Source organism: Oncorhynchus keta, chromosome 25, assembly GCF_023373465.1.
Source record: "Oncorhynchus keta strain PuntledgeMale-10-30-2019 chromosome 25, Oket_V2, whole genome shotgun sequence".
Lineage (NCBI taxonomy): Eukaryota > Metazoa > Chordata > Actinopteri > Salmoniformes > Salmonidae > Oncorhynchus > Oncorhynchus keta.
The window spans coordinates 26,201,731-26,224,037 of NC_068445.1; the positions used below are offsets into that span (position 1 = coordinate 26,201,731).

The 22,307-nt window shown below is 43.4% G+C and overlaps 2 protein-coding genes and 1 long non-coding RNA gene across 7 annotated transcripts in view; 1 reads left to right on the top strand and 2 right to left on the bottom strand.

The window, feature by feature from the left end:
• Positions 1-533: 533 nt before the first annotated feature.
• LOC118358458 (serine/threonine-protein phosphatase PGAM5, mitochondrial-like) lies at positions 534-7,281 on the bottom strand. The gene is made up of 6 exons (XM_035736314.2): positions 6,702-7,281; positions 6,296-6,471; positions 5,976-6,101; positions 3,966-4,054; positions 3,250-3,383; positions 534-3,017 (listed from the first exon to the last, which is right to left on the bottom strand). Exons 1-6 carry the CDS (start codon positions 6,911-6,913, stop codon positions 2,867-2,869), a joined length of 888 nt encoding a protein of 295 aa, XP_035592207.1. The 5' UTR covers positions 6,914-7,281; the 3' UTR covers positions 534-2,866.
• A 246-nt stretch (positions 7,282-7,527) lies between these two features.
• LOC118358457 (palmitoyltransferase ZDHHC8B) overlaps positions 7,528-22,307 on the top strand; it is a 131,073-nt gene continuing 116,293 nt past the window's right edge. For 2 of the 3 annotated variants that reach the window (XM_052479015.1, XM_052479016.1), the window contains exon 1: positions 7,528-8,034. Coding sequence is in view for 1 of the 3 variants with exons in the window: in XM_035736313.2 (XP_035592206.1) it covers positions 7,931-8,034 (104 nt within the window). In the remaining 2 variants the exon portion in view is untranslated. The remainder of the gene's footprint in view (positions 8,035-22,307) is intronic. The other variant, XM_035736313.2, reaches the window with a different exon arrangement.
• On the bottom strand, positions 9,313-12,643 carry LOC127911712 (uncharacterized). 3 transcript variants are annotated; one of them, XR_008079018.1, is made up of 5 exons: positions 12,558-12,643; positions 12,089-12,182; positions 11,243-11,712; positions 10,304-11,055; positions 9,313-9,834 (listed from the first exon to the last, which is right to left on the bottom strand). It is a non-coding gene; the product is annotated as an uncharacterized LOC127911712 (long non-coding RNA). The 3 variants fall into 3 exon arrangements; XR_008079019.1 differs by lacking the exon at positions 9,313-9,834 and adding an exon at positions 9,846-10,022; XR_008079020.1 differs by lacking the exon at positions 9,313-9,834 and adding an exon at positions 10,028-10,116.

The following is a 22,307-nucleotide window of genomic DNA, read 5'->3' on the forward strand; positions in this document are numbered from 1 at the left end:
TACTGTATATGAGTGCCTTTAGTGTGACAGTGGCACACTAACAATGACACTTCATAAACCATTCAAATTACTAACAAATATTAATTTGATCCCTTCAAGCTTTGTAGTGCCAACACTAAGATGCATCAGATTTGCTGTTAGACAATATCATTGCTTTTGTCCCAGCTTGAGTTAACGCTAACCCTATTTTATAACTAAGAGTACTTATTTAGTGTACTGCTGAGGAACACAAAACATTTACATGACCATGTGTCCTTTATTACATGTTTCTACTGAACACAACTGTATCTAAACCTAAGAGGAAGCTTTGATCCAAATACAAAAGGACAGCATGAGAAGCATTTACAGAACTACAGTAAATATGCCATACTTTGGACAAATTATTTTGGTTTAAAAATCCTATCACTTTGTCTTTGAAACTCGCATACTGTTTACATTCATAATGAGTGTTGAGTGGGCCCTGGCAGTCATCATCACATCAGCTTTCTGAGTTAAGGGCATTGTTACAGCAACAGTTAATTGAGAAACCTGAATCAATACAAAATCCCCTTCAGTTTAATACACAATCAAGACAGAAAGGGCACCACATACTCTGTATACTATACACAATCAAGACAGAAAGGGCACCACATACTCTGTATACTCCCCTTTCACTCTGTAGGGGAGAGTGGTGTATGTTGAGCAACTTTTACATTCAGCATCACTATGTCAAGGGAAATATAGTATTCTTTCTAACAATGATGTCTACATATATTTCATGATGTTGTGTATTCCTGGAAATAAACATAACATTTTTGAAAACACAGCTTGTCCAGAAAAAGTGGACTCTTGGCACAACCTAACCCAGGTATGGGGTAAATTGAGCCGCCTTGGGGTAAGTGGGTGGTGGTGCTGGTAGGTAAAAGTTGAATTAATGGAAGGAGGGTTGTGGTATATTGAATGTCTTAAATGTATGCCTACTTTCAGATAAAGATCTTGCTGTTCAATATCACTTACCCTTCCATCTCTTGACCAGTTATCTGGGACAGGGATGTTTCAATCTGCCAATTCATTGGCAAGTTCTCTGTATTTGAGGCTACTAAGCCCATGAAACTGGCCCGTGAGATTCTTGATTTGTTTATCATCCTCAGACTCCCAAGTCATCAGATGAGACCTTGTGTTCCTCTGCTACTCTGTCACATCCTCTCTTTATACAGCTCAGACTCCATGTCATCAGATGAGACCTTGTGTTCCTCTGCTACTCTGTCACATCCTCTCTTTATACAGCTCAGACTCCAAGTCATCAGATGAGACCTTGTGTTCCTCTGCTACTCTGTCACATCCTCTCTTTATACAGCTCAGACTCCAAGTCATCAGATGAGACCTTGTGTTCCTCTGCTACTCTGTCACATCCTCTCTTTATACAGCTCAGACTCCAAGTCATCAGATGAGACCTTGTGTTCCTCTGCTACTCTGTCACATCCTCTCTTTATACAGCTCAGACTCCAAGTCATCAGATGAGACCTTGTGTTCCTCTGCTACTCTGTCACATCCTCTCTTTATACAGCTCAGACTCCAAGTCATCAGATGAGACCTTGTGTTCCTCTGCTACTCTGCCACATCCTCTCTTTATACAGCTCAGACTCCAAGTCATCAGATGAGACCCTGTGTTCCTCTGCTACTCTGTCACATCCTCTCTTTATACAGCTCAGACTCCAAGTCATCAGATGAGACCTTGTGTTCCTCTGCTACTCTGCCACAGACTCGCTTTCACACAGGTACATGTTTGTTACTGTACCTCTTCAGTGTATGTTTTCATTCCTTGCTGCTGCTCCTTCTCTCACTTCCTTGACTGCTCTGTTAAGAACCTCAAGGGGTGGCTTGATCCCTTCTTGTTTTACAATTCAATACACAGGCATGATAATGTCTGCTCCTTATCAATACAAATTCACTATCTTGAGTTCATATGCATGACACATTGCAAAAATACTATGCATATTATGTATAAAATGGACAAAATGCAATCATAATTTGTCATGGTGGTATTGGCTCAAGTTACCTCAAGGCAAACATTTTGACTATATTAGCCCAAACAGTTACAAGGATGCACTTTCATGCTAAGTTTAGGACCTCATATTGTAGCTTGTAAAGACCCCAACTGCTGTACAAAACAATCGTAAAACTATCTACATATAGGTTTAGATACAAGCATCAGATTGGCCTAGCAGTTAGAGCGTTGGGCCAGTGACTGAAATCAAATACCAGAGTCGACAACGTAAAAAAAAAAATCTATTGATGTTCCCTTGAGCAAGGCACTTAACCCTAATTGCTCCACGGTCCTCGTTGATCATGGCAGACCCTGGCTGTGACCCCACTCTTTGAGTGTGTCTCAGGGGGAGGTGTAATGTACAAAAAAAAGACACATTTCCAAATCACGTGTATTAATATACATTTGTAGATGTATGAAATAGGACAAATATAAGCACCTGCTAAATTATCATGGAACTTATAACAAATTCATTTAACTTTGTGAAAATCAGTTTTTGGGCCCTAACTTGCTTACCATATGGTTTCTTCCTTCCCAGACTCCATGAAATGATTGCCTCTTCCTAAATATTTGGTCACATTATTAGTTTTGTGCATGGTTTCCTAGAAACAAGAGGTGGCTCAACTAACCCCACTTTCCCCTAGTTGGCAAACGATGGCAGGGGAGTTGATCACAACAAAACACCACAGAATATCTCATTGCACATTGAAGTTACAAAATTAACACCAAAAATAACTTTCAAGACACTTAAGCAGAAATCAAGAGCCATTCAGTTCACCCTGCGACAGACATCTGAACCTCTCAGAAAGAGAACGAGTGAATACTGTAGGTGGAACGTGGTCAGGTCCGTGTGAGTTTGTCCGGGGGCATGAACCCGGAGTCTCCCAGTGTCCTCAGTGCCACCCTGCCGCTGGGGCGCACGGTGAGCCAGGTGATGCTGCCGTTGTTCAGCCCAATCCTCAGCCAGCCCTCTGGAGGAAACTGCAGGGCCCTGAGACATACAGAGAGAAAGAGATTGAGACCGTTAGAGCAACCGATACACCCTGATCTAACAAATATACACATCTGTCATGGGATGTTGGCAAGCACATCATTATTGTCACGAAATGCAAAAATATATAATACAGTATATTGGAATTGCTACACAAAGTCATGATGATTAGCATCATCTTGTTGAATGGGGCTTTGGTCCAGCTTCAGCCTGCCTCGGGAGAGCAACACACCTGCACACAAAATAGCGGATGACATTGGCATGACAGACGATGATCTCGTAGCTGTCCTCCTCCTGCTTGGGGTCAGCGCGGTGGATGTAGCGGCGGAAGGCAGCCTCGATCCGGGCCCCGTCCTCGTGGTACTGCTGTAGAGCGGTAGAAAGGTCCACAGTGGTTGTGTAAGACGAGAGTTTGAGCTGACCTCTGATTGCATTGCATTGCATGATACATACAAGCAGACAGCTGTAACTATACTGAACAACATGTAAAGTGTTGGTCCCATTTCTCATGAGCTGAAATAAAAGATCCAAGAAATGTTACATACGCACAGAAAAGGTCTCTCTCAAACTTTGTGCACACATTTGTTTACATCCCTGTTAGTGAGCATTTCTCCTTTGCCAAAATAATCCATCCACATGACAGGTTTGGGATATCAAGAAGCGGATTAAAACAGCATGATCATTACACAGTGGGTGGGCCTATGCCCTCCTAGGGCCACCCATGTCTGCATCCCTGCCCAGTCATGTGAAAACCATAGATTAGTGCCTAATTTATTTATTTCAATTGACTGATTTCCTTCTATAAACTATAACACAGTAAAATCTTAGAAATTGTTGCATGTTGAGTTTATATGTTTGTTCAGTATAGATAACAAGTGAAAGGGACACTGAACAGGAGGTAATATGACAGACACACAGGCCGTTGACAACCCAGAATGGCCATCTCACCACAGCGTCAGGCTTCCAGTGGGTGACAGGAGGCACAGGTTGAATGGGTGCTCCTTCTCTTAGCAAATCACAGCTCACCAGCTCCACCCCTAAACCAATAACATAATGGAAGATTAAAGTTAGTTAGCGGTGAGTAGTGAAATACTCATCATGATTCATGACATTTTTACGTCTGAAATATCTGAGATCAAAGCTTCTGAGGCTGTTATACATTTACATTTAAGTCATTTGGTATCAGGTGATGTGAATATCTGCAAGATGTATAGGAGCAGTGGACCAGCCCTTCTCCTGAACTACTGGCTTTTGCTCCTACTCTACACAAAACACCTGATTCAACCATATGGTCTATGGATTCAGTTGAATCAGGAGTGTTAGATTCAGTCTGAGAAACCCTTCAGGATGGTAGCTCTCCAGAAGGAGATGTGGTCACTCCGGATGTACGGTATTGGTTAGTCTCATGGGACCTGGATCTGAATATTGTATATACTCTGGAATACACCTCAGCTGTAAAGTGAATATTGTATATACTCTGGAATACACCTCAGCTGTAAAGTGAATATTGTATATACTCTGGAATACACCTCAGCTGTAAAGTGAATATTGTATATACTCTGGAATACACCTCAGCTCTAAAGTGAATATTGTATATACTCTGGAATACACCTCAGCTGTAAAGTGAATATTGTATATACTCCAGCATACACCTCAGCTGTAAAGTGAATATTGTATATACTCCAGCGTACACCTCAGCTGTAAAGTGAATATTGTATATACTCCAGCATACACCTCAGCTGTAAAGTGAATATTGTATATACTCCAGCATACACCTCAGCTGTAAAGTGAATATTGTATATACTCCAGCATACACCTCAGCTGTAAAGTGAATATTGTATATACTCCAGCATACACCTCAGCTGTAAAGTGAATATTGTATATACTCCAGCATACACCTCAGCTGTAAAGTGAATATTGTATATGCTCTGGCATACACCTCAGCTGTAAAGTGAATATTGTATATACTCCAGCATACACCTCAGCTGTAAAGTGAATATTGTATATACTCCAGCATACACCTCAGCTGTAAAGTGAATATTGTATATACTCCAGCATACACCTCAGCTGTAAAGTGAATATTGTATATACTCCAGCATACACCTCAGCTGTAAAGTGAATATTGTATATACTCCAGCATACACCTCAGCTGTAAAGTGAATATTGTATATACTCCAGCATACACCTCAGCTGTAAAGTGAATATTGTATATACTCCAGCATACACCTCAGCTGTAAAGTGAATATTGTATATACTCTGGAATACACCTCAGCTGTAAAGTGAATATTGTATATACTCCAGCGTACACCTCAGCTGTAAAGTGAATATTGTATATACTCCAGCATACACCTCAGCTGTAAAGTGAATATTGTATATACTCCAGCATACACCTCAGCTGTAAAGTGAATATTGTATATACTCTGGAATACACCTCAGCTGTAAAGTGAATATTGTATATACTCCAGCATACACCTCAGCTGTAAAGTGAATATTGTATATACTCCAGCATACACCTCAGCTGTAAAGTGAATATTGTATATACTCCAGCATACACCTCAGCTGTAAAGTGAATATTGTATATACTCCAGCATACACCTCAGCTGTAAAGTGAATATTGTATATACTCCAGCATACACCTCAGCTGTAAAGTGAATATTGTATATACTCCAGCATACACCTCAGCTGTAAAGTGAATATTGTATATACTCCAGCATACACCTCAGCTGTAAAGTGAATATTGTATATGCTCTGGCGTACACCTCAGCTGTAAAGTGAATATTGTATATACTCCAGCATACACCTCAGCTGTAAAGTGAATATTGTATATACTCCAGCATACACCTCAGCTGTAAAGTGAATATTGTATATGCTCTGGCGTGCGCCTCAGCTGTAAAGTAAATATTGTATATACTCCGGCATACGCCTCATCTGTAAAGTTTGCCGGTCTATGGTTCTGACCTGGGAGGTATTTGCTGATGATGTTGGCAGTCTCGGTGGCCCTGGCCATAGTGGAGTGGACCATGATGTCATACTTTAACCCAAGGGCAGCCAACCGCTGGCCAGTAAACTCAGCCTGCTCCCGACCTGCAGAACACAAACACATAGTCCCCCAAATTAGCAGACTGCAATTGTGAAACACTTTCACCACCTCTGTTGAGTGCTGCTGAATATACTCTTCTTATTCACTAAAATTCAACTGTTGAGCTGGAGAGTTGAGAAATAGGTCTATGTTTCATGCCTTTAGCAACATGAGTACACAGCAGCACTGGGTACACAACCTAAAGGGGTGAGGATTCTCTCATGGTCTCCATTGCCACCCAAGTTGTACTGGGAGTGTCTGATGAGGAGGATGTTGCGTGTGGCTTTGGGTTTCCCATTGTCCTGCTCTGAGCTGGGGTCTTCACTGACGACCTCCTTCTTCTTCCCATTTGTCAACAGTGCGGACGGGTCCCGCCTAGTACAGTACAGAGGGAAAAAATCAGTTGTGTGTTGCAGTTTACTTCTCTTGATGACATGCCAAGAGCCCAGACCTGTCAGGCTGTCAACATGTTGTCGCTGGCTGTTAATATCAATCAATCACACTGACTCAGTCAGACTAAACTACTTGACCCACGTGAACAGATCTGACCTCCCTCTATGTTTTATAGTAGTCTGCATCAGACTTAGCTAATAAAGGAGGCATACTTATCCCAGTTGAAGTCCCAGGCATTTCCGGTAGATTCAACAGTGCGGTTCCCCGCTGGCTGTGCAGCTTGCAAAACATTGAACAGGCTCCACCGAGCGGCTCGCGTGTGGCCGAAACAGCCCTGGTATTCAGCTGCAGCAGCCGCAACAACCAGCACCGCTGATCCGCCAGCGAACCCACACACTATTTTAATTGTCCTCCGATATGACATGTTGTGAAAAACTATAGGTTCTGTGCAGTGCGTTTTCTAGTTAGCGAGCTAACTTGCTAATGCCGCCCAACGTCTGTAGTAGAAGAGATCCCTTTCAAGAACTGATCAGCCAGCAGTCTCGAGGAGCGGCTAATCCTGACCTAGCTAGACAGCCCCTGGTCTGGTCTGTGGATTTACACCCTTTCTATGTGCAGGAATAGAGTGAATACCCTCCAACGACTCTTTAATCGCTAGCTAAAAATAAGTCCAGTCAAAGATTATGAAGCTACTTGGAATCACTTAACAAGCTAGCAGCTAATTAAAAAGGAAAACATACAGTGCTTGGAACTATGGTGTCTCGCTAGAGCCAAAGAACCAGCTAAACGCAGATATTACGATACGCGAAAGCTGGACAAAACTAACAAATTATTCACCATTAGAGGGCGCGCACAGCCCATGACAGATGCCAAAGACCTGAAAATTCAGCAGGGGAGCAGAGAGCTTGTGGAGGTCCTTAATATAATAAATAATAATAATCTCTTTTGGCTTTTCACTCTCTACCCTCACAGTAGGGCCAAAGTCAAAAGGAATGTATATGTAAAAACAGTTGCATAAAACGATAGTGATGAGTGACTGGTTTAGACAATGCAACATTTTTTTTAAACAAAATTAAATATATAAAATCCGATTTGAGGGTGAATAAAACGTGTGGCCCCTGGCTGTAACCTAAGCATCCCATCACAGTCCTCTTCGTTTTGCATTCAACTCGGTTTAAAATATATTATATTGTTATCTTCAACCTAGGCTCCACCTTTCAAGCGGTTTTGTGACCTCACTCGTGGGCTGGATTGCTAGAGTGGGATTTCTAGTCTTTCGGAGCGCAGTATATTTTTGCTTGACTATCTTTGGATGTGTGCGTTTAACAGTAATAAAGACAGATTTTCTGAATCGGTAAATGTAGATATTTCAGACTGGATATTTACATCTGTATACCGTCTCCAATTGGAATAAATAATTGAGGAATGTGGAAATTACAGAATGCCCAACAGCGTTGGAAAGAGATTTAAACCCACCAAATACATCCCGGTATCTACTGCTGCCACTTTTCTTGTGGGATCCACCACCTTATTCTTCGTTTTTACGTAAGTTTTATCCTTGTTTAAGTCATACATGCTTCTGCTAATAGTCTACACATAATAAAGCGTCCTCGTTAGTATCAGTCCTAGCCTAGGTCCAATGATCTGGTGGTAGCCAATGGCTATTACTGTTAGAAGTTTTTGTTGGAGGTTTAGACTGCTTTTTCGGGTCGGATCTTTATGCTGTTATGAATGGTTTACTCAAACGTTTTGACTGTGCACGGGACATGTTATTATTGTCTTGTACTCGTTTTGGTAACAATGTTTACGTGTGTCGAGACATTATGGTAGAAACTCCTTTGTGGCATGTAGGCCAACTTTATGCTATATTTGTTTCCCAAATTCATTTTTTTCTAGAATAAACGTCATTGGACACCCCACTCAAGCTTGAAGTAACCTAGGAGGTAGGCACATAGCGGGTATAGGTTACCATGCAGCCGTAGTCCGCCATACTTGCCAGCTAGTTTCTCCTTTAGTTCTACGGGAAAAACAAGCAACGGAGCAGCGAATAAATATTGTTGCAGCTGGTAGCTTGGGTTATGGATGAGTTCAATATTGAATAGGAATACTGCCTTGCCTTCGAAATCTACATCTAAGTGTTTAACGGGACATTTACTCCTGTCACTCATGTGCATGCGCTCTGAAGGTTGTAGGGTTTCGAGCGGTACTGCTGCACCTTCATTATGGAAATGTATGTGGTTTACAATGAGTGATGTTTTTCTGAAGGTTGTTTTTTTCCCACCCTGATTTGTTTTGTTCTATTTGTTTTGTTCTAGACGCGCACACACACGGTCCCACGTCATGGATTGCATCCCTGATTGACCCTGTGATCTACTTTAAATGCATAATTTATAGACCGGTTTATAATCTGATTGTAACATTTGGAGTACAGCCTAGGCCTGCTGCAAATTTGAATCTGCACTTAGATTTACAGCTGAGTCTATTTGCTTATGGAGACTAAGGGTTTGACTGAACTGGTGAGATTTATTGTCTATTTTGTGGTTAAATAGGTGTCACTTTCTACTCTGGCTGGTTTAGAGAGACTGTAAAGTGAAGCTTTGCCACACCACATTACATGTTATTTGTCCTACACCTGTTGTGTGACTCATGTGTTTTGCTAAAAGGACCATCAGATGTTCTCATGCAGTCACGATGTGATAAATAAATCATCAGATGTAACGTTATTTCATGTGATGATTATGATATCAGCCTTTATTCCATGACACTGTTCTCCTTCGTGCTGTTAAAAGCAGCTGTTTAAAAGGGAAACTGGTGCATGTAATTATTAGCAAACAACAAATAGAAAATCATCAAAAAAACAACAACAGAAGCAACGTAAAGCAAATGGTTTCAAATGTTGCCCAGACTAAACTATTCAGGGTGTAGCATGGTGTTTGTACTGGGGGTTAATGGTTTAGATTAAAGGAAACCTATGGACTTGGCTTGCCCTGTTGCCCAGACTAAACTATTCAGGGTGTAGCATGGTGTTTGTACTGGGGGTTAATGGTTTAGATTAAAGGAAACCTATGGACTTGGCTTGCCCTGTTGCCCAGACTAAACTATTCAGGGTGTAGCATGGTGTTTGTACTGGGGGTTAATGGTTTAGATTAAAGGAAACCTATGGACTTGGCTTGCCCTGTTGCCCAGACTAAACTATTCAGGGTGTAGCATGGTGTTTGTACTGGGGGTTAATGGTTTAGATTAAAGGAAACCTATGGACTTGGCTTGCCCTGTTGCCCAGACTAAACTATTCAGGGTGTAGCATGGTGTTTGTACTGGGGGTTAATGGTTTAGATTAAAGGAAACCTGTGGACTTGGCTTGCCCTGTTGCCCAGACTAAACTATTCAGGGTGTAGCATGGTGTTTGTACTGGGGGTTAATGGTTTAGATTAAAGGAAACCTATGGACTTGGCTTGCCCTGTTGCCCAGACTAAACTATTCAGGGTGTAGCATGGTGTTTGTACTGGGGGTTAATGGTTTAGATTAAAGGAAACCTGTGGACTTGGCTTGCCCTGTTGCCCAGACTAAACTATTCAGGGTGTAGCATGGTGTTTGTACTGGGGGTTAATGGTTTAGATTAAAGGAAACCTATGAACTTGGCTTGCCCTGTTGCCCAGACTAAACTATTCAGGGTGTAGCATGGTGTTTGTACTGGGGGTTAATGGTTTAGATTAAAGGAAACCTGTGGACTTGGCTTGCCCTGTTGCCCAGACTAAACTATTCAGGGTGTAGCATGGTGTTTGTACTGGGGTTAATGGTTTAGATTAAAGGAAACCTATGGACTTGGCTTGCCCTGTTGCCCAGACTAAACTATTCAGGGTGTAGCATGGTGTTTGTACTGGGGGTTAATGGTTTAGATTAAAGGAAACCTATGGACTTGGCTTGCCCTGTTGCCCAGACTAAACTATTCAGGGTGTAGCATGGTGTTTGTACTGGGGGTTAATGGTTTAGATTAAAGGAAACCTATGGACTTGGCTTGCCCTGTTGCCCAGACTAAACTATTCAGGGTGTAGCATGGTGTTTGTACTGGGGGTTAATGGTTTAGATTAAAGGAAACCTATGGACTTGGCTTGCCCTGTTGCCCAGACTAAACTATTCAGGGTGTAGCATGGTGTTTGTACTGGGGGTTAATGGTTTAGATTAAAGGAAACCTATGGACTTGGCTTGCCCTGTTGCCCAGACTAAACTATTCAGGGTGTAGCATGGTGTTTGTACTGGGGGTTAATGGTTTAGATTAAAGGAAACCTATGGACTTGGCTTGCCCTGTTGCCCAGACTAAACTATTCAGGGTGTAGCATGGTGTTTGTACTGGGGGTTAATGGTTTAGATTAAAGGAAACCTATGGACTTGGCTTGCCCTGTTGCCCAGACTAAACTATTCAGGGTGTAGCATGGTGTTTGTACTGGGGGTTAATGGTTTAGATTAAAGGAAACCTATGGACTTGGCTTGCCCTGTTGCCCAGACTAAACTATTCAGGGTGTAGCATGGTGTTTGTACTGGGGGTTAATGGTTTAGATTAAAGGAAACCTGTGGACTTGGCTTGCCCTGTTGCCCAGACTAAACTATTCAGGGTGTAGCATGGTGTTTGTACTGGGGGTTAATGGTTTAGATTAAAGGAAACCTATGGACTTGGCTTGCCCTGTTGCCCAGACTAAACTATTCAGGGTGTAGCATGGTGTTTGTACTGGGGTTAATGGTTTAGATTAAAGGAAACCTATGGACTTGGCTTGCCCTGTTGCCCAGACTAAACTATTCAGGGTGTAGCATGGTGTTTGTACTGGGGGTTAATGGTTTAGATTAAAGGAAACCTATGGACTTGGCTTGCCCTGTTGCCCAGACTAAACTATTCAGGGTGTAGCATGGTGTTTGTACTGGGGGTTAATGGTTTAGATTAAAGGAAACCTATGGACTTGGCTTGCCCTGTTGCCCAGACTAAACTATTCAGGGTGTAGCATGGTGTTTGTACTGGGGGTTAATGGTTTAGATTAAAGGAAACCTATGGACTTGGCTTGCCCTGTTGCCCAGACTAAACTATTCAGGGTGTAGCATGGTGTTTGTACTGGGGGTTAATGGTTTAGATTAAAGGAAACCTATGGACTTGGCTTGCCCTGTTGCCCAGACTAAACTATTCAGGGTGTAGCATGGTGTTTGTACTGGGGGTTAATGGTTTAGATTAAAGGAAACCTATGGACTTGGCTTGCCCTGTTGCCCAGACTAAACTATTCAGGTGTGTAGCATGGTGTTTGTACTGGGGGTTAATGGTTTAGATTAAAGGAAACCTATGGACTTGGCTTGCCCTGTTGCCCAGACTAAACTATTCAGTGTGTAGCATGGTGTTTGTACTGGGGTTAATGGTTTAGATTAAAGGAAACCTGTGGACTTGGCTTGCCCTGTTGCCCAGACTAAACTATTCAGGGTGTAGCATGGTGTTTGTACTGGGGGTTAATGGTTTAGATTAAAGGAAACCTATGGACTTGGCTTGCCCTGTTGCCCAGACTAAACTATTCAGTGTGTAGCATGGTGTTTGTACTGGGGGTTAATGGTTTAGATTAAAGGAAACCTATGGACTTGGCTTGCCCTGTTGCCCAGACTAAACTATTCAGGGTGTAGCATGGTGTTTGTACTGGGGGTTAATGGTTTAGATTAAAGGAAACCTGTGGACTTGGCTTGCCCTGTTGCCCAGACTAAACTATTCAGGGTGTAGCATGGTGTTTGTACTGGGGGTTAATGGTTTAGATTAAAGGAAACCTATGGACTTGGCTTGCCCTGTTGCCCAGACTAAACTATTCAGGGTGTAGCATGGTGTTTGTACTGGGGGTTAATGGTTTAGATTAAAGGAAACCTATGGACTTGGCTTGCCCTGTTGCCCAGACTAAACTATTCAGGGTGTAGCATGGTGTTTGTACTGGGGGTTAATGGTTTAGATTAAAGGAAACCTATGGACTTGGCTTGCCCTGTTGCCCAGACTAAACTATTCAGGGTGTAGCATGGTGTTTGTACTGGGGTTAATGGTTTAGATTAAAGGAAACCTATGGACTTGGCTTGCCCTGTTGCCCAGACTAAACTATTCAGGGTGTAGCATGGTGTTTGTACTGGGGGTTAATGGTTTAGATTAAAGGAAACCTGTGGACTTGGCTTGCCCTGTTGCCCAGACTAAACTATTCAGGGTGTAGCATGGTGTTTGTACTGGGGGTTAATGGTTTAGATTAAAGGAAACCTATGGACTTGGCTTGCCCTGTTGCCCAGACTAAACTATTCAGGGTGTAGCATGGTGTTTGTACTGGGGGTTAATGGTTTAGATTAAAGGAAACCTGTGGACTTGGCTTGCCCTGTTGCCCAGACTAAACTATTCAGGGTGTAGCATGGTGTTTGTACTGGGGGTTAATGGTTTAGATTAAAGGAAACCTATGGACTTGGCTTGCCCTGTTGCCCAGACTAAACTATTCAGGGTGTAGCATGGTGTTTGTACTGGGGGTTAATGGTTTAGATTAAAGGAAACCTATGGACTTGGCTTGCCCTGTTGCCCAGACTAAACTATTCAGGGTGTAGCGTGGTGTTTGTACTGGGGGTTAATGGTTTAGATTAAAGGAAACCTGTGGACTTGGCTTGCCCTGTTGCCCAGCAATCTAGATTGGAGTGTCAACAACAACTCCCTGGTTCCTCCCTGGCTGTAAGAGGCTTTGCATAGACAAATGGTCAGATGAAGAAGTAGGCTAATGCTGTAGCCCTGATGTGCTAGTTGTATGCATTGTCACCACAGTAGCTGATACAGTGCTGTGGAAAACTTCGTAGGTCCCTCTCCAATCTTCCAGACCTCGGTTTTTCTGCCCAGCTTCTCTATTGCAGCAGGGGTTCCAGTCAAGCTGTGTTCAGGGCCAGATAGATGGGCCAATCATTGACCCCCAACAGATGGGTAAGGATTAGGATTTTACCCTGGTGTTGCTTTGCTCTTTGATTTCTCATGCAGTTACATATTCAGAGGATTTGCCCATGTATAACGGAACCCCCTGGGGTGGAATAACTGAACACATCCACACTAAAATATGTGGGGCACACATGTTTTACACAATAGGGAAATGGGGATACCTAGTCAGTTGTCCAACTAAATGTATTCAACTGAAATGTGTATTCCGTATTTAACCCAACTCCTCTTAATCAGAGAGGTGCAGGGGGCTGCCATAATCAACATCCACGTCTTCGGCGCCAGGGGAACAGTGGGTTAACTGTCTTGCTCAGGGGCAAAACGACAGATTTCTACCTTGTCAGCTCAGGGATTCGATCCAGCAACCTTCCGGTTACTGGCCCAACGCTCTAACCACAATTCTCCTCAATACACCACAATACTCCTTAATAAACCGCAATGCAAAACAACATTCCACAGTGCACCACAACACAACACACAGCAGGAGACCACATATATGAAGCCCCACGTAAACTATGTTGAAAGACCTGTGAGCCATTTCCCTTCTCCCAGCCATAGAGTGAGTCATTGTGGGCCATGTGATTGCCAGCTCTTCACACAAATGTCATATCAGGCATGGAGGAAGACACTGTGTGAATAGTATAAGTGCCAGCTGAGCTCTGGCCCAGTGTTACTGTTACTGCTGTGCCTGGCTTGTCTGTCAGTGGCTTTACAGTGTCTGTCCTCCACGACCACAATATGATTCACTCATTCACATAAGGCTCATAATGCCATGTGACAAGGTTCCCTGATTCCTCCACGTAGGTCCAGCTTCTGGTATTTCTCCAGAAACAAGATGTACTATAACGTTGGACTGGGTGCTGACACAAACACTTTGTATAACGTCTTTCCCCATGCCCTTGACCAAATGCCCATTGTCCAATACATTTTCTACCTGCCATTGATAAAAATGCAGAAGCTAACTCTTATCATTTACTGTCGAAGACCGATATCCCCTTTTTAAAGGGGGGTGAGATGGAGGGGGGTGACACTATCAATTGATCGTGCGGATGGGTACTGCTTTCAGCAGTTTTTATGACTGTGTTATAGAAGAGGTGGCTGGTTGTGTTTAGAGGCAAAATATCTCCCAGGGAGTCATGTAAGTACACATTGGCAAGGGAGCCAGAGCAACGTGGACAGACAGAGAAATCTAATCTTTGACTTCCACATCTGTTTCCTCCTTTACAATATAGATTTATTTAAACGTGGCGATACTCAAGTTGTCCAGTAGACTCCATTGTTTCCTGATTAATTACTCTCTTTTCCTCCATGATCACTATTACTCTGCTGGTATGGGCAATGTTCGATCCAATGTCCATACTAGAATACCACTTAGAATGCCCAATACATTGCTTCATTCTAACTATATAGTATGCTGATGTGGACATTGTAACAAAAATCGGTCATTGTGAAAGTTATGTTCAAGTGTATAATGATACATTAGGATGTCATAGAGCAAACCAGGGGAGTCTTTAATCTCATACAGTACTTACTCACCCCAACATGATGGGGTGGTGGTGAGGGCTGGATAGATGGATTAATTCCAATATCCAGGGCTAAGTGCTTGATGTTTCCTGGTGTCTGTGGTGTTTTAAAACATTGTGGTAATCTCTTCTCTACCACATTAATTGAACTTTTAGGATAGTAATTAAATGTACATCCCCAATGATCTTAATCCAAATGACACCGATTCCCTAAATAGTTGGCTCTGGTCAACAGTAGTGCACTTTATAGGGAATATGGTGCCATTTGGGACACAGGCTGTGTGTGTTTACACAGCACTGCTGCTGTCCTCTCTCTTTATTGGGAGGTTCAGTAAACACTACTGCTGTCCCCTCTCTCTTTATTGGGAGGTTCAGTAAGCACTGCTGCTGTCCTCTCTCTTTATTGGGAGGTTCAGTAAGCACTGCTGCTGTCCTCTCTCTTTATTGGGAGGTTCAGTAAGCACTGCTGCTGTCCTCTCTCTTTATTGGGAGGTTCAGTAAACACTGCTGCTGTCCTCTCTCTTTATTGGGAGGTTCAGTAAGCACTGCTGCTGTCCTCTCTCTTTATTGGGAGGTTCAGTAAACACTACTGCTGTCCCCTCTCTCTTTATTGTGAGGTTCAGTAAACACTACTGCTGTCCCCTCTCTCTTTATTGGGAGGTTCAGTAAGCACTGCTGCTGTCCTCTCTCTTTATTGGGAGGTTCAGTAAGCACTGCTGCTGTCCTCTCTCTTTATTGGGAGGTTCAGTAAGCACTGCTGCTGTCCTCTCTCTTTATTGGGAGGTTCAGTAAGCACTGCTGCTGTCCTCTCTCTTTATTGGGAGGTTCAGTAAACACTGCGGCTATCCTCTCTCTTTATTGGGAGGTTCAGTAAGCGCTGCTGCCCTCTCTCTTTATTGGGAGGTTCAGTAAGCACTGCTGCTGCCCTCTCTCTTTATTGGGAGGTTCAGTAAGCACTGCTGCTGTCCTCTCTTTATTGGGAGGTTCAGTAAGCACTGCTGCTGTCCTCTCTCTTTATTGGGAGGTTCAGTAAGCACTGCTGCTGTCCTCTCTCTTTATTGGGAGGTTAAGTAAGCACTGCTGCTGTCCTCTCTCTTTATTGGGAGGTTCAGTAAGCACTGCTGCTGTCCTCTCTCTTTATTGGGAGGTTCAGTAAACACTGCTGCTGTCCTCTCTCTTTATTGGGAGGTTCAGTAAGCACTGCTGCTGTCCTCTCTCTTTATTGGGAGGTTCAGTAAGCACTACTGCTGTGTCCTCTCTCTTTATTGGGACGTTCAGTAAGCACTACTGCTGTGTCCTCTCTCTTTATTGGGAGGTTCAGTAAGCACTACTGCTGTGTCCTCCCTTTATTGGGAGGTTCAGTAAGCACTGCTGCTGTCCCCTCTCTCTTTATTGGGAGGTTCAGTAAGCACTGCTGCTGTTCAATTCATTTGTGTCAATAAGTACAGCATATTAGAGACCATGAGAGCCCAGCCCAGATCTCCACTCTCCTATAGTATATTAATGTGTTTGATTGTGGGTCTCACTGTGGATTTGACGTTAGTTTAGTAATTGAATCTACATTGTTTGTTTTGATGTGATATCAGCACCGTTTGTTTGATATCATTTTAAAGGATATAAGCCTTCTGTATTAAAATTGCATGATGGCATTTAGGCTGTCTGTCTGGTTTGCTAAATCACCCACCTTGTTCTTTGTGTTGTTTAGATTTTGAATATCTCATCCTCTTTTAGATTATCACTAGACTTCAGATTTTGCTCTCGTTCTCTCCGTCTCTGTCTCTCCATCCGTGCAGCTTTTCTATCCTGTCACTACTCTGGAAAGAGCAGAGCTCTCCTTCCTCATGCAGTGTCACAGTGAGTTAACATCAGAGATGAAGATAACAGGATTGATATACTGCCGATAACATGAGAGCGATAGGTTATAGGGGACACGTCAGTCTTCTGTGTCATATAGATGCTGATAATCTCACTGAGATCCGCAATGCCAAAGTGATTCATAAAATCACTACACAACTGCCTGTCCTCAGGTTTGGGTAGATACACCATTGAAAATGCTTTTAGCAGGTCTGGGTCTGTGGCTAGTCGTGTCAGATTAAATAGCAATACAATTTCATCCATATTTCCTCTTTTACAAGCAGCACCTCAGGTTATGGAGTGGTCTGGTAGATGAATCTGGTGCTGGGTTGTGCTGTTCTCTCTCTTTCTCTCAAAGGGCTCCTCCCAGTCATGTACTATATTACAGCAAGAACATGGGAGGAATGAAGATGACTCACAGGTCGATATAAATGCAATGTTGGTTTTATTGTGCATGTAATTCTACTCCCCTTCAATAACATGGAAAATAATTGTTTAAATTGTGTATATACCTTATTAGTTCTCATTAATGTTGGCTCCCTCGTGGAGATTACTAATCTCTGCATGGTCTTTGAGACATTAACCCCACTCTTTTTCACTACACTATATTCTTTCTATCACAGTTTATTTTTTATCAGGAATGTGATGTTTGATTGTGTTTGTAATCTACATCATGTCTATACTTTAAAAGGGACAGTTGTTTGATGGCTCTAGTTGTTTGATGGCTGATGGACCAATCCCAAATCTTGAAACGGACTATATATATATTTTTTTATCAATCATGAAACGATAACTATGTACTGTTGCTCATACAGTAAGATACGATGATTCCTCCTTATCAAATGTCTTGGGGCTGAATACAGTCATCAGATTTGGCAGCATACACAGAAACCATAGAGTTCAATTTTAAGGTAAAGGTTTACATAACCTCTTTAATGAACACTGACTGTTCCCCTCCACAATTTATAGATGGGTACTGTATGGTCTCATGCTATAGATGGGTAGTGTATGGTCTCATGCTATGGATGGGTACTGTATGGTCTCATGCTATGGATGGGTACTGTATGGTCTCATGCTATGGATGGGTACTGTATGGTCTCATGCTATGGATGGGTACTGTATGGTCTCATGCTATAGATGGGTTGTGTATGGTCTCATGCTATGGATGGGTTGTGTATGGTCTCATGCTATGGATGGGTACTGTATGGTCTCATGCTATAGATGGGTACTGTATGGTCTCATGCTATAGATGGGTACTGTATGGTCTCATGCTATAGATGGGTACTGTATGGTCTCATGCTATGGATGGGTGGTGTATGGTCTCATGCTATAGATGGGTAGTGTATGGTCTCATGCTATAGATGGGTACTGTATGGTCTCATGCTATAGATGGGTTGTGTATGGTCTCATGCTATGGATGGGTGGTGTATGGTCTCATGCTATGGATGGGTAGTGTATGGTCTCATGCTATGGATGGGTGGTGTATGGTCTCATGCTATAGATGGGTACTGTATGGTCTCATGCTATGGATGGGTACTGTATGGTCTCATGCTATGGATGGGTACTGTATGGTCTCATGCTATAGATGGGTACTGTATGGTCTCATGCTATAGATGGGTGGTGTATGGTCTCATGCTATAGATGGGTGGTGTATGGCCTCATGCTATAGATGGGTGGTGTATGGCCTCATGCTATACATGGTGGTGTATGACCTCATGCTATACAGGGTGGTGTATGGCCTCATGCTATACATGGGTGGTGTATGGCCTCATGCTATACATGGGTGGTGTATGGCCTCATGCTATACATGGTGGTGTATGGCCTCATGCTATACATGGTGGTGTATGGTCTCATGCTATAGATGAGTGGTGTATGGTCTCATGCTATACATGGGTGGTGTATGGCCTCATGCTATACATGGGTGGTGTATGGCCTCATGCTATACATGGTGGTGTATGGCCTCATGCTATACATGGTGGTGTATGGCCTCATGCTATACATGGTTGGTGTATGGCCTCATGCTATACAGGGTGGTGTATGGCCTCATGCTATACATGGGTGGTGTATGGCCTCATGCTATACATGGTGGTGTATGGCCTCATGCTATACATGGTGGTATATGGCCTCATGCTATACATGGTGGTATATGGCCTCATGCTATACATGGTGGTGTATGGCCTCATGCTATACATGGTGGTGTATGGCCTCATGCTATACATGGTGGTGTATGGCCTCATGCTATACATGGTGGTGTATGGCCTCATGCTATACATGGTGGCGTATGGCCTCATGCTATACATGGTGGTGTATGGCCTCATGCTATACATGGTGGTGTATGGCCTCATGCTATACATGGTGGTATATGGCCTCATGCTATACATGGTGGTATATGGCCTCATGCTATACATGGTGGTGTATGGCCTCATGCTATACATGGTGGTGTATGGCCTCATGCTATACATGGTGGTGTATGGCCTCATGCTATACATGGTGGTATATGGCCTCATGCTATACATGGGTGGTGTATGGCCTCATGCTATACATGGTGGTGTATGGTCTCATGCTATAGATGAGTGGTGTATGGCCTCATGCTATACATGGTGGTATATGGTCTCATGCTATACATGGTGGTATATGGTCTCATGCTATACATGGTGGTATATGGCCTCATGCTATACATGGTGGTATATGGCCTCATGCTATACATGGTTGGTGTATGGCCTCATGCTATACATGGTTGGTGTATGGCCTCATGCTATACATGGTGGTATATGGCCTCATGCTATACATGGTGGTGTATGGCCTCATGCTATACATGGTGGTATATGGCCTCATGCTATACATGGTGGTATATGGCCTCATGCTATACATGGTGGTATATGGCCTCATGCTATACATGGTGGTGTATGGCCTCATGCTATACATGGTGGTGTATGGCCTCATGCTATACATGGTGGTGTATGGCCTCATGCTATACATGGTGGTGTATGGCCTCATGCTATACATGGTGGCGTATGGCCTCATGCTATACATGGTGGTGTATGGCCTCATGCTATACATGGTGGTGTATGGCCTCATGCTATACATGGTGGTATATGGCCTCATGCTATACATGGTGGTATATGGCCTCATGCTATACATGGTGGTGTATGGCCTCATGCTATACATGGTGGTGTATGGCCTCATGCTATACATGGTGGTGTATGGCCTCATGCTATACATGGTGGTATATGGCCTCATGCTATACATGGGTGGTGTATGGCCTCATGCTATACATGGTGGTGTATGGTCTCATGCTATAGATGAGTGGTGTATGGCCTCATGCTATACATGGTGGTATATGGTCTCATGCTATACATGGTGGTATATGGTCTCATGCTATACATGGTGGTATATGGCCTCATGCTATACATGGTGGTATATGGCCTCATGCTATACATGGTTGGTGTATGGCCTCATGCTATACATGGTTGGTGTATGGCCTCATGCTATACATGGTGGTATATGGCCTCATGCTATACATGGTGGTGTATGGCCTCATGCTATACATGGTGGTATATGGCCTCATGCTATACATGGTGGTGAATGGCCTCATGCTATAGATGAGTGGTGTATGGCCTCATGCTATACATGGTGGTGTATGGCCTCATGCTATACATGGTGGTATATGGCCTCATGCTATACATGGGTGGTGTATGGCCTCATGCTATACATGGTGGTGTATGGCCTCATGCTATACATGGTTGGTGTATGGCCTCATGCTATACATGGTGGTATATGGCCTCATGCTATACATGGTGGTGTATGGCCTCATGCTATACATGGTGGTATATGGCCTCATGCTATACATGGTGGTGAATGGCCTCATGCTATAGATGAGTGGTGTATGGCCTCATGCTATACATGGTGGTATATGGTCTCATGCTATACATGGTGGTATATGGTCTCATGCTATACATGGTGGTATATGGCCTCATGCTATACATGGGTGGTGTATGGCCTCATGCTATACATGGTGGTATATGGCCTCATGCTATACATGGTTGGTGTATGGCCTCATGCTATACATGGTGGTGTATGGCCTCATGCTATACATGTTGGTGTATGGCCTCATGCTATACATGGTGGTGAATGGCCTCATGCTATAGATGAGTGGTGTATGGCCTCATGCTATACATGGTGGTATATGGTCTCATGCTATACATGGTGGTATATGGTCTCATGCTATACATGGTGGTGTATGGCCTCATGCTATACATGGTGGTGTATGGCCTCATGCTATACATGGTGGTGTATGGCCTCATGCTATACATGGGTGGTGTATGGCCTCATGCTATACATGGTGGTGTATGGCCTCATGCTATACAGGGTGGTGTATGGCCTCATGCTATACAGGGTGGTGTATGGCCTCATGCTATACATGGTGGTGAATGGCCTCATGCTATACATGGTGGTGAATGGCCTCATGCTATACATGGTGGTGTATGGCCTCATGCTATACATGGGTGGTGTATGGCCTCATGCTATACATGGTGGTATATGGCCTCATGCTATACATGGTGGTATATGGCCTCATGCTATACATGGTGGTATATGGCCTCATGCTATACATGGTGGTGTATGGCCTCATGCTATACATGGTGGTGTATGGCCTCATGCTATACATGGTGGTGTATGGCCTCATGCTATACATGGTGGTGTATGGCCTCATGCTATACATGGTGGCGTATGGCCTCATGCTATACATGGTGGTGTATGGCCTCATGCTATACATGGTGGTGTATGGCCTCATGCTATACATGGTGGTATATGGCCTCATGCTATACATGGGTGGTGTATGGCCTCATGCTATACATGGTGGTATATGGCCTCATGCTATACATGGTGGTGTATGGCCTCATGCTATACATGGTGGTGTATGGCCTCATGCTATACATGGTGGTATATGGCCTCATGCTATACATGGGTGGTGTATGGCCTCATGCTATACATGGTGGTGTATGGTCTCATGCTATAGATGAGTGGTGTATGGCCTCATGCTATACATGGTGGTATATGGTCTCATGCTATACATGGTGGTATATGGTCTCATGCTATACATGGTGGTATATGGCCTCATGCTATACATGGTGGTATATGGCCTCATGCTATACATGGTTGGTGTATGGCCTCATGCTATACATGGTGGTGTATGGCCTCATGCTATACATGGTGGTATATGGCCTCATGCTATACATGGTGGTGTATGGCCTCATGCTATACATGGTGGTATATGGCCTCATGCTATACATGGTGGTATATGGCCTCATGCTATACATGGTGGTGTATGGCCTCATGCTATACATGGTGGTGTATGGCCTCATGCTATACATGGTGGTATATGGCCTCATGCTATACATGGTGGTGTATGGCCTCATGCTATACATGGTGGTGTATGGCCTCATGCTATACATGGTGGTATATGGCCTCATGCTATACAT

Excerpts from the sequence above, each read along its gene's own strand:
- LOC118358458 (XM_035736314.2), bottom strand. The coding sequence starts at position 6,913 with ATGTCATATCGGAGGACAATTAAAATAGTGTGTGGGTTCGCTGGCGGA. Across the intron at positions 4,055-5,975 it reads CATCAGCAAATACCTCCCAG|GGGTGGAGCTGGTGAGCTGT; the intron begins GTCAGAACCATA and ends TTATTGGTTTAG. Across the intron at positions 3,384-3,965 it reads ACTGGAAGCCTGACGCTGTG|CAGTACCACGAGGACGGGGC; the intron begins GTGAGATGGCCA and ends ACCGCTCTACAG.